A 16271-nucleotide genomic window follows, 5' to 3' on the forward strand; every position below is an offset into this window, starting at 1 on the left:
GTCCATTTACATATTTATTTCACAAGAGTTATCAGCATACAGTTAGAGAACATCAAAAATAGTCAATCGCAATACTGAAGACTCAGAGCGAAATATATGTTATTACACGCGTGTTCCGTGTTATTTACCAGGTGATGGGTTCCTTTCGCTACCTGCGTTTTGTCTGTGTTCCCATGAACCATTTCCCAGGGTCCTGTGTTCCCCAGTTCTATTAAAGAGCTCCACTAGGGTCAGACGTATAGCACACGACAAGAACTTGAAGACCATGGTGCTTTAACTCTGCAGCTCTGACTCTTCCTGTCTCTTGGGGGCGTTTGGGATCAGATCAGGTGCTTGGGACCGTGGTGGTTCTAATAACAGGAACGTTCTCTGACGACAGATAGATCCGTCCGCCTCTTCTAGACATGTTCATGTGAATCATGTCAGTCTCTCAATCAACGTAACAAACGCGTTGAAGCAGAGGAGAGCCGCTGGGTCTCATTAGAACGTCCAAAAAGGAAGGTTCTCTGTACCTTAATAGGCTTGTGATGGTCTCTCTTGTACCGATATGAAGATCAGATACGAACTAGAAAGCACTGAAGGACTTTGGTCTGGACAAGATGGTAAATGTTGTAAATGTAAATCCGAGTGTCTCCCTGACATGGGCCCTCTGGTTACGCTGCACTCAGACGGGGGGTCAGAGTTGCTGTCCCCCTCAACAGATAAACGTGTGTGTACGTACGTGTGTGTGTGTGTGTACGTACGTACGTGTGTGTGTGTGTGTGAAATGCCATTTATTCTCAGTAACTCTGCCTGAGGGGGTATATCAGCTCCACACAGACATTCTGGGTTTTTTTTTGTGTGTAAAGTCACGTTGTTTGTAAGATTGTTACTTTCTTGCAGAAATTGTAACATTAACACACCTTCCGTTGTTTTCAGCTGCATGAAAGGCATAATTAATTCAACCTTTTTAATCTTATGAATATTCGTGGTGTTGTTTTTACAGCGATAGAAGATGCATGTAAGAAAGATCTTTACTCCTAACATAGTAAAAAAAAGTGATTGTAGCTCTTTATTTCTTGTTCAATTCTATCAACCCCTCTTCTCTTCTTAAACACACAGACACACACACACACACACACACACACAGGCGCAAAATGAGGTTGACACTTTTACACTAACACAGATATACACACACGAGTGGGCATAAAGGGTCAGCTTAAAGCCTTCAAGCTGTGTGTGTGTGTGTGTGTGTGTGTTCATATCAGTTTATATCCCTGCCTCTCCTCCAAGTGAACCCCCTTGGAGACTCACACACTCACACAGGCACACATCTCTGGATCCTCTGCTTTAATGATCCATGCCAAAACTCCCTACAGCCTGTCAAGCCCAACTCTCCATCTCCCTCGCCTCAGTCCACCTCTCCGTCATCCATCCCTTTTTCTCTCCAGCCTCTCTGTACATTTTAATGAATTGGAGAAATAAAGGTTAGGACTTCCTTGCTTTTCTGTTAAAGTCATTTCTGCAGAAACTGGTGGGGAGTTGCGCTCCTCCACGTTTTGAGAAGTGGGTCGTCAGAAATCAATTCTCCGACTGTACTGCTGGGCTGATTCAGAGGATGATAGTGGCTCAGATTTGGTTGGAGGCTGAGTTGATCTACTGGATTTGTGATGTTTGACTGTAGTACTGTAGTACACTGGCATTGTTTCTGTGTTGAAAATACATGTATTGTGTGTGTTTAGAAGATGCGTGGAAGGATTGTGCTGGTTTAGAAACTGTGTTAATGAAGGTTTGATTTGAAGATAATGGATGATATTCGGGAAGAACTAATGAACATGAACATGTTTAAGTAGAGGGTTTGGATGCTGATAGTATAGAAGCTGTGAAGCTTCGTAGATTATGTTTCGTTAGAAGCTGTGTTAGTAGATGTTGTTAGTTTAGAAGCTGTGTTAGTAGATAAAATTTGTATGAAAGTGGTGTTAGTAGGTGAGGTTTTGTTAAAAGCTGTGTATTAGTGCATGATGGTAGTTTAAAAACTGTTAGTAGATGATGAAGATAATAGATGATGGTAGTTTAAAAACTGTGTTAGTAGATGATGATAATTAAGATGCTGTGTTAGTAGATGATGATCAGTAAGAAGCTGTGTTAGTAGATGATGAAGATAATAGATGATAATAGTTAAGAAACTGTGTTAGTAGATGATGATCAGTAAGATGCTGTGTTAGTAGATGATGATCAGTAAGATGCTGTGTTAGTAGATGATGATAATTAAGAAGCTGTGTTAGTAGATTATGATCAGTAAGATGCTGTGTTAGTATGAAAGTGGTGTTAGTAGGTGAGGTTTTGTTAAAAGCTGTGTATTAGTGCATGATGGTAGTTTAAAAACTGTTAGTAGATGATGAAGATAATAGATGATGGTAATTAAGAAACTGTGTTAGTAGATGATGATCAGTAAGATGCTGTGTTAGTAGATGATGATCAGTAAGATGCTGTGTTAGTAGATGATGATAATTAAGAAGCTGTGTTAGTAGATTATGATCAGTAAGATGCTGTGTTAGTATGAAAGTGGTGTTAGTAGGTGAGGTTTTGTTAAAAGCTGTGTATTAGTGCATGATGGTAGTTTAAGAACTGTTAGTAGATGATGAAGATAATAGATGATGGTAGTTTAAAAACTGTGTTAGTAGATGATGATAATTAAGATGCTGTGTTAGTAGATGATGATCAGTAAGAAGCTGTGTTAGTAGATGATGATAATTAAGATGCTGTGTTAGTAGATGATGATCAGTAAGAAGCTGTGTTAGTAGATGATGAAGATAATAGATGATAATAGTTAAGAAACTGTGTTAGTAGATGATGATCAGTAAGATGCTGTGTTAGTAGATGATGATCAGTAAGAAGCTGTGTTAGTAGATGATGAAGATAATAGATGATAATAGTTAAGAAACTGTGTTAGTAGATGATGATCAGTAAGAAGCTGTGTTAGTAGATGATGATCAGTAAGATGCTGTGTTAGTAGATGATGATAATTAAGAAGCTGTGTTAGTAGATGTTGTTAGTTTAGAAGCTGTGTTAGTAGATGATGATAATTAAGATGCTGTGTTAGTAGATGATGATCAGTAAGATGCTGTGTTAGTAGATGATGGTAATTAAGATGCTGTGTTAGTAGATGATGATCAGTAAGAAGCTGTGTTAGTAGATGATGAAGATAATAGATGATAATAGTTAAGAAACTGTGTTAGTAGATGATGATCAGTAAGAAGCTGTGTTAGTAGATGATGATCAGTAAGATGCTGTGTTAGTAGATGATGGTAATTAAGATGCTGTGTTAGTAGATGATGGTAATTAAGATGCTGTGTTAGTAGATGATGATAATTAAGAAGCTGTGTTAGTAGATGATGATAATTATGAAGCTGTGTTAGTAGATGATGATAATTAAGAAGCTGTGTTAGTAGATGATGATAATTAAGAAGCTGTGTTAGTAGATGATGATCAGTAAGATGCTGTGTTAGTAGATGATGGTAATTAAGATGCTGTGTTAGTAGATGATGATCAGTAAGATGCTGTGTTAGTAGATGATGATAATTAAGATGCTGTGTTAGTAGATGTTGTTAGTTTAGAAGCTGTGTTAGTAGATGATGATAATTAAGAAGCTGTGTTAGTAGATGATGATAATTAAGATGCTGTGTTAGTAGATGTTGTTAGTTTAGAAGCTGTGTTAGTAGATGATGATAATTAAGATGCTGTGTTAGTAGATGTTGTTAGTTTAGAAGCTGTGTTAGTAGATGATGATAATTAAGAAACTGTGTTAGTAGATGATGATCAGTAAGAAGCTGTGTTAGTAGATGATGATCAGTAAGATGCTGTGTTAGTAGATGATGGTAATTAAGATGCTGTGTTAGTAGATGATGGTAATTAAGATGCTGTGTTAGTAGATGATGGTAATTAAGATGCTGTGTTAGTAGATGATGATAATTAAGAAGCTGTGTTAGTAGATGATGATAATTATGAAGCTGTGTTAGTAGATGATGATAATTAAGAAGCTGTGTTAGTAGATGATGATAATTAAGAAGCTGTGTTAGTAGATGATGATCAGTAAGATGCTGTGTTAGTAGATGATGGTAATTAAGATGCTGTGTTAGTAGATGATGATCAGTAAGATGCTGTGTTAGTAGATGATGATAATTAAGATGCTGTGTTAGTAGATGATGATCAGTAAGATGCTGTGTTAGTAGATGATGATAATTAAGATGCTGTGTTAGTAGATGTTGTTAGTTTAGAAGCTGTGTTAGTAGATGATGATAATTAAGAAGCTGTGTTAGTAGATGATGATCAGTAAGATGCTGTGTTAGTAGATGATGGTAATTAAGATGCTGTGTTAGTAGATGATGATCAGTAAGATGCTGTGTTAGTAGATGATGATAATTAAGATGCTGTGTTAGTAGATGATGATCAGTAAGATGCTGTGTTAGTAGATGATGATAATTAAGATGCTGTGTTAGTAGATGTTGTTAGTTTAGAAGCTGTGTTAGTAGATGATGATAATTAAGAAGCTGTGTTAGTAGATGATGATCAGTAAGATGCTGTGTTAGTAGATGATGGTAATTAAGAAGCTGTGTTAGTAGATGATGATCAGTAAGATGCTGTGTTAGTAGATGATGGTAATTAAGATGCTGTGTTAGTAGATGATGATCAGTAAGATGCTGTGTTAGTAGATGTTGTTAGTTTAGAAGCTGTGTTAGTAGATGATGATAATTAAGATGCTGTGTTAGTAGATGTTGTTAGTTTAGAAGCTGTGTTAGTAGATGATGATAATTAAGATGCTGTGTTAGTAGATGTTGTTAGTTTAGAAGCTGTGTTAGTAGATGATGATAATTAAGAAACTGTGTTAGTAGATGATGATCAGTAAGAAGCTGTGTTAGTAGATGATGATCAGTAAGATGCTGTGTTAGTAGATGATGGTAATTAAGATGCTGTGTTAGTAGATGATGGTAATTAAGATGCTGTGTTAGTAGATGATGGTAATTAAGATGCTGTGTTAGTAGATGATGATAATTAAGAAGCTGTGTTAGTAGATGATGATAATTATGAAGCTGTGTTAGTAGATGATGATAATTAAGAAGCTGTGTTAGTAGATGATGATAATTAAGAAGCTGTGTTAGTAGATGATGATCAGTAAGATGCTGTGTTAGTAGATGATGGTAATTAAGATGCTGTGTTAGTAGATGATGATCAGTAAGATGCTGTGTTAGTAGATGATGATAATTAAGATGCTGTGTTAGTAGATGATGATCAGTAAGATGCTGTGTTAGTAGATGATGATAATTAAGATGCTGTGTTAGTAGATGTTGTTAGTTTAGAAGCTGTGTTAGTAGATGATGATAATTAAGAAGCTGTGTTAGTAGATGATGATCAGTAAGATGCTGTGTTAGTAGATGATGGTAATTAAGATGCTGTGTTAGTAGATGATGATCAGTAAGATGCTGTGTTAGTAGATGATGATAATTAAGATGCTGTGTTAGTAGATGATGATCAGTAAGATGCTGTGTTAGTAGATGATGATAATTAAGATGCTGTGTTAGTAGATGTTGTTAGTTTAGAAGCTGTGTTAGTAGATGATGATAATTAAGAAGCTGTGTTAGTAGATGATGATCAGTAAGATGCTGTGTTAGTAGATGATGGTAATTAAGAAGCTGTGTTAGTAGATGATGATCAGTAAGATGCTGTGTTAGTAGATGATGGTAATTAAGATGCTGTGTTAGTAGATGATGATCAGTAAGATGCTGTGTTAGTAGATGTGTTCAGAAGCTGTGACCATGTTTGTTTAACTGCATTATGAAACTGTATTATGCTGTGTTACTGGACCACGTAATTTAAATATATTGATGCTTTATTGATTATGTTAGCTGGAGCCTACCGCGGTTTCTAGCTTTTACTCTCTGTTTAAACGTTTGTTTGGTGAAACCTGTTTGCTTTATAGCTGTTGTTCTGTATGATGTTTAACAGTGTGGTAATAATTGAGTGGACCTGTGAAGTGTTTCGTTCGAGCCTCTGTTCCTCCAGATGGTCCCCTGCTGTCTACCGGAGAACCGTAAGCTGGGTGACGCTGCAGACGAACGGCAGGATAACAGCATCAGAGAAATGGAGGAACAACTCCTCTCACTCTCCCCCATCTCTCTCTCTCTCGCCCTGTCCCCTGTCTGCTTTACGTATTTAGAATACTATTTAAAACGTGTTCCCTGAGGCACGACACTAATTGGCGAAGAGGCTTCATCTATAGAGGAAAAGAACGGCCCAGCTGTCATTTCAATGTTTACATGTATTCGGATGTATTTATTTTCTCATTTTCAAGCAGCTATTCATACGTACACAGTGGTCTCCACTCGAATAGAACCTTTATTTTCACTGTATTATGTCACGTACATTACACACCATGCAGACGTGCTGAGACCTGATCAAAGTCTAACATTACACGAGCAGAGCCCGTATTACACATCCGTACATCAAACAGAGTTCTGCGGGCAAATGTGTGCATCTCTGTTGTCCATGTTCGTCCTCATCAGCTGCACCTCCGCGTCTCCGCCTGCGATGGAGTGATCAATCCCCCACTCCCATTTTTACCAGCCAATCGTGAGCAGAACGACTTCTTGACAAGAACCGAATCGATGACTTGCTTTACAAGAACAGAAACCCCCGCGCATCATAAGAATGAAGTATGTCATCTCTGGCAGTGAGGGTGCAGATTCTCTAGAACAATCCACCAGGGTTGGATATTAGGACACTAAGGATACATAATATTGGATATTAAGCCCAGCCGCCCTTAATATGTCAAAAATAATGAATAATATTCCCTTGCTCATGTAACCACTGACGTATTTCTATTATTTTTTAATAAAAGTGTGTTAGAACGTGAGCTTGTTCAGAAGCAGCTTTTTCCATGCAGCATGGGCCATTATAACCTGACGCGCAGCTTCACGGGACCTTTACAGCACGACACAGAAGGGAACTGGTCGGGGAAGTCTCTGGGTGTGAATGGAGCAGTGGGCGGGGCAGCATGTGGGACCGCAGGGGTTTGAGTTCGGTCCCTCGCGGATTTGCAAGTGCTGCATTGTCCTTCTTTACTCCTCGTTTCAGTAAAGTTGCTTCATTTGTTTAATTAAAGAAGCTTGTTGGACGGGAAACTAGCCAGATACCAAGCTGGGCATTATGGCAGATGACCTGCTTTTGGCATTTGGTCATCTTCCTCACGAGGAGAGACTCAGAATTAAACAGCAGCACAGTGTCCAAGACTGATCTGGTCCAATGACAGCTCTCCTGGTTTAACAGCCTGAGAAAGCATCTGATTGGTCAGAATGGTGCACGCTCTCCAGGCATATGGACTGCAGAGTCTCAATATGGACCACGCCCAGGTACTAAGGTGCATTTAGAACTGAAGGAAAGGTGTAGTGTGTTGTTCTCCATCTCCATTCGTACGCATTTGCAACCCTGCGATGTTTCGTCTACAGAAGTTGGGGGCCTGCAGGTCGAGACCCGAGTGAACCACCTGAGGGCCCCATGGAGGCGCATCTCCACTGTGGTCATAATGAATACGGTGTAGGCCAGTGGTGGCCTGGCGGGTAAGGAAACGGACCCGTAACCGGATCCCGAACTGTCAAGGTACCGCTGAGGTCAAGGAACCGTCCCCACACACTGCACCCCGGGTACCTGTCATGGGTGCCCACCCAATACCAACACGAGAAGAACAGCGATGCTGCTCACATTCTGCTTGTCCATAATTGCAATTGATTTGAAGATGAGACCACATTTTACTTCTCATCTGTGAATCGAACCTCGTTAAACATTTACCAGCACCACACACACACACACACACACACACACACACCCATCTTCAGACAGCAGAGAAGAAACAGAACATGACGAGATGACTTGGTGATGAGGTCTGGTTCATCCAGTCTTCCATATCCATAATATTTTATCCATAAGAGGAACAAAATTAGAATTTTTATGTAATCATCCCAAGAGCTGCAGCTAATAACAGTCACTTAAAACTGTGTGTTGTGTATGTGAGTGTGCGAGAATGTGTGTGGATGTGTGTGTGTATATGTGTGTGTGTATATATATTTGGGCCAGTGGTTGCCTAGCGGTTAAGGAAGCGGCCCCGTAATCAGAAGGTTGCCGGTTCGAATCCCGAACCGCCGAGGTGCCACTGAGGTGCCACTGAGCAAAGCACCGTCCCCACACACTGCTCCCCGGGCGCCGGTCATGGCTGCCCACTGCTCACTCAGGGTGATGGTTAAATGCAGAGGACAAATTTCACTGTGTGCACCGTATCACAGCACACGGTGTAGTTACATTTACAGCATTTATCAGACGCCCTTATCCAGAGCGACTTACAATCAGTATTTACAGGGACAGTCCCCCCCTGGAGCAACTCAGGGTTAAGTGTCTTGCTCAGGGACACAATGGTAGAAAGTGGGGTTTCTGGTTCACAGGCGAGTGTGTAGGGTGGTAGGCTACTACCACCCTACCAATCACTTCACTTTCTCGTGTGTGTGTGTATGTGTGTGTGTGTGTGAGTTTGCGTGTGCGTGTGTGTGTTTGTCTGTGTGAGTGTGTTGTGTGTGTGTATATGTGTGTGTTTGTGTGTATAATGAAGTGCAGTATGGGGTCCATTGACATGAAGTCACCGTTATAAGAGGGACAAATCATCACCTGGCAAATTTTCATTCCATAACAGCAAGCAGCAGCTGTAATGTAATCATCACATCTCACCTAACAAACTCATGCCTGTTTTACATGATTAACGAAGCAGCATGCAGGAACCAGACCATCTCCACATCCATAACCCAGATCTACAATATCCACAGAACATCTCCACATCCATAACCCAGATCTACAATATCCACAGACCATCTCCACATCCATAACCCAGATCTACAATATCCACAGACCATCTCCACATCCATAACCCAGATCTACAATATCCACAGACCATCTCCACATCCATAACCCAGATCTACAATATCCACAGACCATCTCCACATCCATAACCCAGATCTACAATATCCACAGAACATCTCCACATCCATAACCCAGATCTACAATATCCACAGACCATCTCCACATCCATAACCCAGATCTACAATATCCACAGACCATCTCCACATCCATAACCCAGATCTACAATATCCACAGACCATCTCCACATCCATAACCCAGATCTACAATATCCACAGACCATCTCCACATCCATAACCCAGATCTACAATATCCACAGAACATCTCCACATCCATAACCCAGATCTACAATATCCACAGAACATCTCCACATCCATAACCCAGATCTACAATATCCACAGACCATCTCCACATCCATAACCCAGATCTACAATATCCACAGACCATCTCCACATCCATAACCCAGATCTACAATATCCACAATACCTCTTCACATCATAAATCTGTATTTTCATTAAGAGCCAGTGAGCTGGTTCCCCCAGGAGGAGCTTCTGGAGATCCAGCTGCCATCAGATAAATGCTGGATGAACGGTTCACACACACACACACACACACACACACACACACACCAACATCGAGTTCTCATCCACACAAAGCCAAGGTGGAGCTGTGAGATGTGGGAACAGCTGGGACTTTGTGGGTGGGGGCAGATTCCAGCTTTTCGTTTATCTCATCTTCTCAGCCGGAGTTCCTCTGCTCACCCTGAGCTCTCCTGCACCACAACTGGACGCCATTTCCCACAATGCCTTTAGCTTTAAACAAGGCCACGCTGTTCTCAGACAGCTATCCAGGCCAAGGGTGTCAGGCTGGGGACCACAGACCTGACGCGTCTCAGACGTTCCCCTCATTAACGCAGTGATGATGGAGTACTCCTGGAGCAGAAGGTGGAGAGGACAGCTGGAGACCAGACCCACTTCTGTAAAGCCAGCACGTCCCACCATCACCTCCTCCAGGACGGAGTCTGGGGACCAGATCATGCTTCTGGACGCTCTCCATGGTGCTGAGTTCACTACAGTAGAGCCAGAGACAGACCTTCTCACCCCTTCAAATTAATATTCTACTTCCATCTGACCGGACCATGTCTGACCTGGACTCACACACACACACACACACACACACACACAGATACACACTCACACACACCTCTTATCACCAGCCAACACACACACTCACACACACACACCTCTTAACACTGGCCATCTCTCAAACACACACACACAGATACACACTCACACACACCTCTTATCACCAGCCAACACACACACACACACTCACAGATACACACTCACACACACCTCTTATCACCAGCCAACACACACACACACTCACACACAGATACACACTCACACACACCTCTTAACACTGGCCATCTCTCAAACACACACACACAGATACACACTCACACACACCTCTTATCACCAGCCAACACACACACACACTCACAGATACACACTCACACACACCTCTTATCACCAGCCAACACAGACACACACTCACACACAGATACACACTCACACACACCTCTTAACACTGGTCATCTCTCAAACACACACACACAGATACACACTCACACACACCTCTTATCACCGGCCATCACACACACACACACAGATACACACTCACACACACCTCTTAACACCGGCCATCTCTCAAACACACACACACACACAGATACACACTCACACGCACCTCTTAACACTGGCCATCTCTCAAACACATACACACACACACAGATACACACTCACACACACCTCTTATCACCGGCCATCATACACACACACACAGATACACACTCACACACACCTCTTATCACCGGCCATCATACACACACACACACACAGATACACACTCACACACACCTCTTAACACCGGCCATCTCTCAAACACATACACACACACACACACACAGATACACACTCACACACACCTCTTATCACCGGCCATCATACACACACACACTCACACACACCTCTTAACACCGGCCATCTCTCAAACACATACACACACACACAGATACACACTAAACACACCTCTTATCACCGGCCATCACACACACGCACACAGATACACACTCACACACACCTCTTAACACCGGCCATCTCTCAAACACATACACACACACACACACACAGATACACACTAACACCCACCTCTTATCACCGGCCATCACACACACGCACACAGATACACACTCACACACACCTCTTAACACCGGCCATCTCTTAAACACATACACACACACAGATACACACTCACACACACCTCTTAACACCGGCCATCATACACACACACACACACACACAGATACACACTAACACCCACCTCTTATCACCGGCCATTACACACACGCACACAGATACACACTCACACACACCTCTTAACACCGGCCATCTCTCAAACACATACACACACACACAGATACACACTCACACACACCTCTTAACACCGGCCATCATACACACACACACACACACACACACACACAGATACACACTAACACCCACCTCTTATCACCGGCCATTACACACACGCACACAGATACACACTCACACACACACACCTCTTAACACCGGCCATCTCTCAAACACATACACACACACACACAGATACACACTCACACACACCTCTTAACACCGGCCATCTCTCAAACACATACACACACACACACAGATACACACTCACACACACCTCTTAACACCGGCCATCTCTCAAACACATACACACACACACAGATACACACTAACACCCACCTCTTATCACCGGCCATTACACACACGCACACAGATACACACTCACACACACACACCTCTTAACACCGGCCATCTCTCAAACACATACACACACACACACAGATACACACTAACACCCACCTCTTATCACCGGCCATTACACACACGCACACAGATACACACTCACACACACACACCTCTTAACACCGGCCATCTCTCAAACACATACACACACACACAGATACACACTCACACACACCTCTTAACACCGGCCATCTCTCAAACACATACACACACACACACAGATACACACTCACACACACCTCTTAACACCGGCCATCTCTCAAACACATACACACACACACACAGATACACACTCACACACACCTCTTAACACCGGCCATCACTCAAACACATACACAGATACACACACAGATACACACTCACACACACCTCTTATCACCGGCCATCACACACACACACACACACACACCTCTTAACACCGGCCATCTCTCAAACACATACACACACACACAGATACACACTCACACACACCTCTTAACACCGGCCATCTCTCAAACACATACACACACACACACAGATACACACTCACACACACCTCTTATCACCGGCCATCACACACACACACACACAGATACACACTCACACACACCTCTTAACACCGGCCATCTCTCAAACACATACACACACACAGATACACACTCACACACACCTTTTAACACTGGCCATCTCTCAAACACATACACACACACACACACAGATACACACTCACACACACCTCTTAACACCGGCCATCTCTCAAACACATACACACACACACACACAGATACACACTCACACACACCTCTTATCACCAGCCATCATACACACACACAGATACACACTCACACACACACACCTCTTAACACCGGCCATCTCTCAAACACATACACACACACACAGATACACACTCACACACACCTCTTAACACCGGCCATCTCTCAAACACATACACACACACACACAGATACACACTCACACACACCTCTTAACACCGGCCATCTCTCAAACACATACACACACACACACAGATACACACTCACACACACCTCTTAACACCGGCCATCACTCAAACACATACACAGATACACACACAGATACACACTCACACACACCTCTTATCACCGGCCATCACACACACACACACACACACACCTCTTAACACCGGCCATCTCTCAAACACATACACCACACACACAGATACACACTCACACACACCTCTTAACACCGGCCATCTCTCAAACACATACACACACACACACAGATACACACTCACACACACCTCTTATCACCGGCCATCACACACACACACACACAGATACACACTCACACACACCTCTTAACACCGGCCATCTCTCAACACATACACACACACAGATACACACTCACACACACCTTTTAACACTGGCCATCTCTCAAACACATACACACACACACACACAGATACACACTCACACACACCTCTTAACACCGGCCATCTCTCAAACACATACACACACACACACACAGATACACACTCACACACACCTCTTATCACCAGCCATCATACACACACACAGATACACACTCACACACACACACCTCTTAACACCGGCCATCTCTCAAACACATACACACACACACAGATACACACTCACACACACCTCTTAACACCGGCCATCTCTCAAACACATACACACACACACACAGATACACACTCACACACACCTCTTAACACCGGCCATCTCTCAAACACATACACACACACACACAGATACACACTCACACACACCTCTTAACACCGGCCATCACTCAAACACATACACAGATACACACACAGATACACACTCACACACACCTCTTATCACCGGCCATCACACACACACACACACACACACCTCTTAACACCGGCCATCTCTCAAACACATACACACACACACAGATACACACTCACACACACCTCTTAACACCGGCCATCTCTCAAACACATACACACACACACACAGATACACACTCACACACACCTCTTATCACCGGCCATCACACACACACACACACAGATACACACTCACACACACCTCTTAACACCGGCCATCTCTCAAACACATACACACACACAGATACACACTCACACACACCTTTTAACACTGGCCATCTCTCAAACACATACACACACACACACACAGATACACACTCACACACACCTCTTAACACCGGCCATCTCTCAAACACATACACACACACACACAGATACACACTCACACACACCTCTTATCACCAGCCATCATACACACACACAGATACACACTCACACACACACACCTCTTAACACCGGCCATCTCTCAAACACATACACACACACACAGATACACACTCACACACACCTCTTAACACCGGCCATCTCTCAAACACATACACACACACACACAGATACACACTCACACACACCTCTTAACACCGGCCATCTCTCAAACACATACACACACACACACAGATACACACTCACACACACCTCTTAACACCGGCCATCACTCAAACACATACACAGATACACACACAGATACACACTCACACACACCTCTTATCACCGGCCATCACACACACACACACACACACACCTCTTAACACCGGCCATCTCTCAAACACATACACACACACACAGATACACACTCACACACACCTCTTAACACCGGCCATCTCTCAAACACATACACACACACACACAGATACACACTCACACACACCTCTTATCACCGGCCATCACACACACACACACACAGATACACACTCACACACACCTCTTAACACCGGCCATCTCTCAAACACATACACACACACAGATACACACTCACACACACCTTTTAACACTGGCCATCTCTCAAACACATACACACACACACACACAGATACACACTCACACACACCTCTTAACACCGGCCATCTCTCAAACACATACACACACACACACAGATACACACTCACACACACCTCTTATCACCAGCCATCATACACACACACAGATACACACTCACACACACCTTTTAACACTGGCCATCTCTCAAACACATACACACACACACACACAGATACACACTCACACACACCTCTTAACACCGGCCATCTCTCAAACACATACACACACACACACAGATACACACTCACACACACCTCTTATCACCAGCCATCATACACACACACAGATACACACTCACACACACCTCTTATCCCCCCCATACAGTAATTCTCAGTTGGAACGCAGCTTTGGGTCTGAAATGGAGCAGCGTGAACAGTGACTTACTTTAAATTCCACGCACACACACACACACACACACACACACCCGGACCGTCCCGTCATCCCACATTGCGCCACGGACCCCCGCGCGTCCCCGCGCCGCGCGTCCCCGCCTCCGGCTCGTACCTTCACCTGCTCCTCTCCATCCGCGGCGCGCATCCGTCTGATCCGGGGAATCCGGAGCCGAGCGGCAGACTGCGGCAGCCAGAGACACCAGAGACACCAGAGACACCAGGGACACCAGAGACGCCAGGGACACCAGAGACGCCAGAGACACCAGGGACACCAGAGACGCCCCCCAACACCGAGATCTGAGCCCGGTGGTCGCCTGATGGCGCGGCTGCTTATTCCGGTCAAACGCGACGGCAGCGCCGCCCGCCTCTCTCGGTCTCTCTCTCACTCACTCACTCACTCGGTCTCTCTCTCTCTCTCTCTCTCTCTCTCTCGGTCTCTCACTCACTCACTCACTCGGTCTCTCTCTCTCTCACTCACTCGGTCTCTCTCTCACTCACTCACTCACTCACTCGGTCTCTCTCTCACTCACTCGGTTTCTCTCTCTCTCTCACTCGGTCTCTCTCACTCACTCACTCACTCGGTCTCTCTCTCTCACACTCGGTCTCTCTCACTCACTCGGTCTCTCTCTCACTCACTCACTCGGTCTCTCTCTCACTCTCTCACTCACACTCTCTCACACACAGAGACGTGTTTGTTCCATCCAGTCTCGTCTCCACGAATTGTCTCCGACTTTATTGTTAAATGAACGCAGGACAAACTTCTGCCCTGACGTCTGCTGAAGAACGTTCCAGAACGTCCCGGGAGTGGAGGACATGCTCTCCACCTTCTCCAGCCTTCACCGTTATGACATGCTTGTAAATGTCAGCCCAAAATGTAGGAACACAGCGTGTCCCCTGGTCCGGGGACCAGACTGAGTGATCTGACCTGGACTGGACATCCACGTCCCAAAATGCACCTGACCGAACCACGTCCCCCTCCTGCACCTGTCCAGCAGGGAGCCGGACGAAGAGAGTTACGGCGTTTACGTCTGAGCCCGGGGCGGCCGTCCCACTTTAATAACCTGCTCCCTCGTCCATGTCCCCCGCCCCGGCAGCGTGGAGGAGGTGGAGGAGGTGGATGCAGGTGCAGTTCTTCATGAAGTTGGAAATAGAAGCGCTGACCTGGGATCAGGGCCTGCGGCCGGTCAGCATGTTCGTCCATGC

General features: G+C 44.2%; 2 protein-coding genes across 3 annotated transcripts in view; one reads left to right on the forward strand and one right to left on the reverse strand.

Annotated features, from left to right (window-relative positions):
- The window catches only part of elfn1b (extracellular leucine-rich repeat and fibronectin type III domain containing 1b), a 47175-nt gene extending 31708 nt beyond the window's left edge, over nt 1-15467 (reverse strand). For both annotated transcript variants that reach the window (XM_028972111.1, XM_028972109.1), the window contains exon 1: nt 15181-15467. The gene's annotated coding sequence lies outside the window, so the exon portion shown is untranslated. The remainder of the gene's footprint in view (nt 1-15180) is intronic.
- A 676-nt stretch (nt 15468-16143) lies between these two features.
- gaa2 (alpha glucosidase 2) overlaps nt 16144-16271 on the forward strand; it is a 7245-nt gene continuing 7117 nt past the window's right edge. The window contains exon 1 of the mRNA XM_028971763.1: nt 16144-16251. Within this exon, the coding sequence (XP_028827596.1) occupies nt 16144-16251 (108 nt within the window). The remainder of the gene's footprint in view (nt 16252-16271) is intronic.

The sequence above is a fragment of the Denticeps clupeoides genome, chromosome 3, assembly GCF_900700375.1.
Source record: "Denticeps clupeoides chromosome 3, fDenClu1.1, whole genome shotgun sequence".
Classification (NCBI taxonomy): Eukaryota; Metazoa; Chordata; class Actinopteri; order Clupeiformes; family Denticipitidae; genus Denticeps; species Denticeps clupeoides.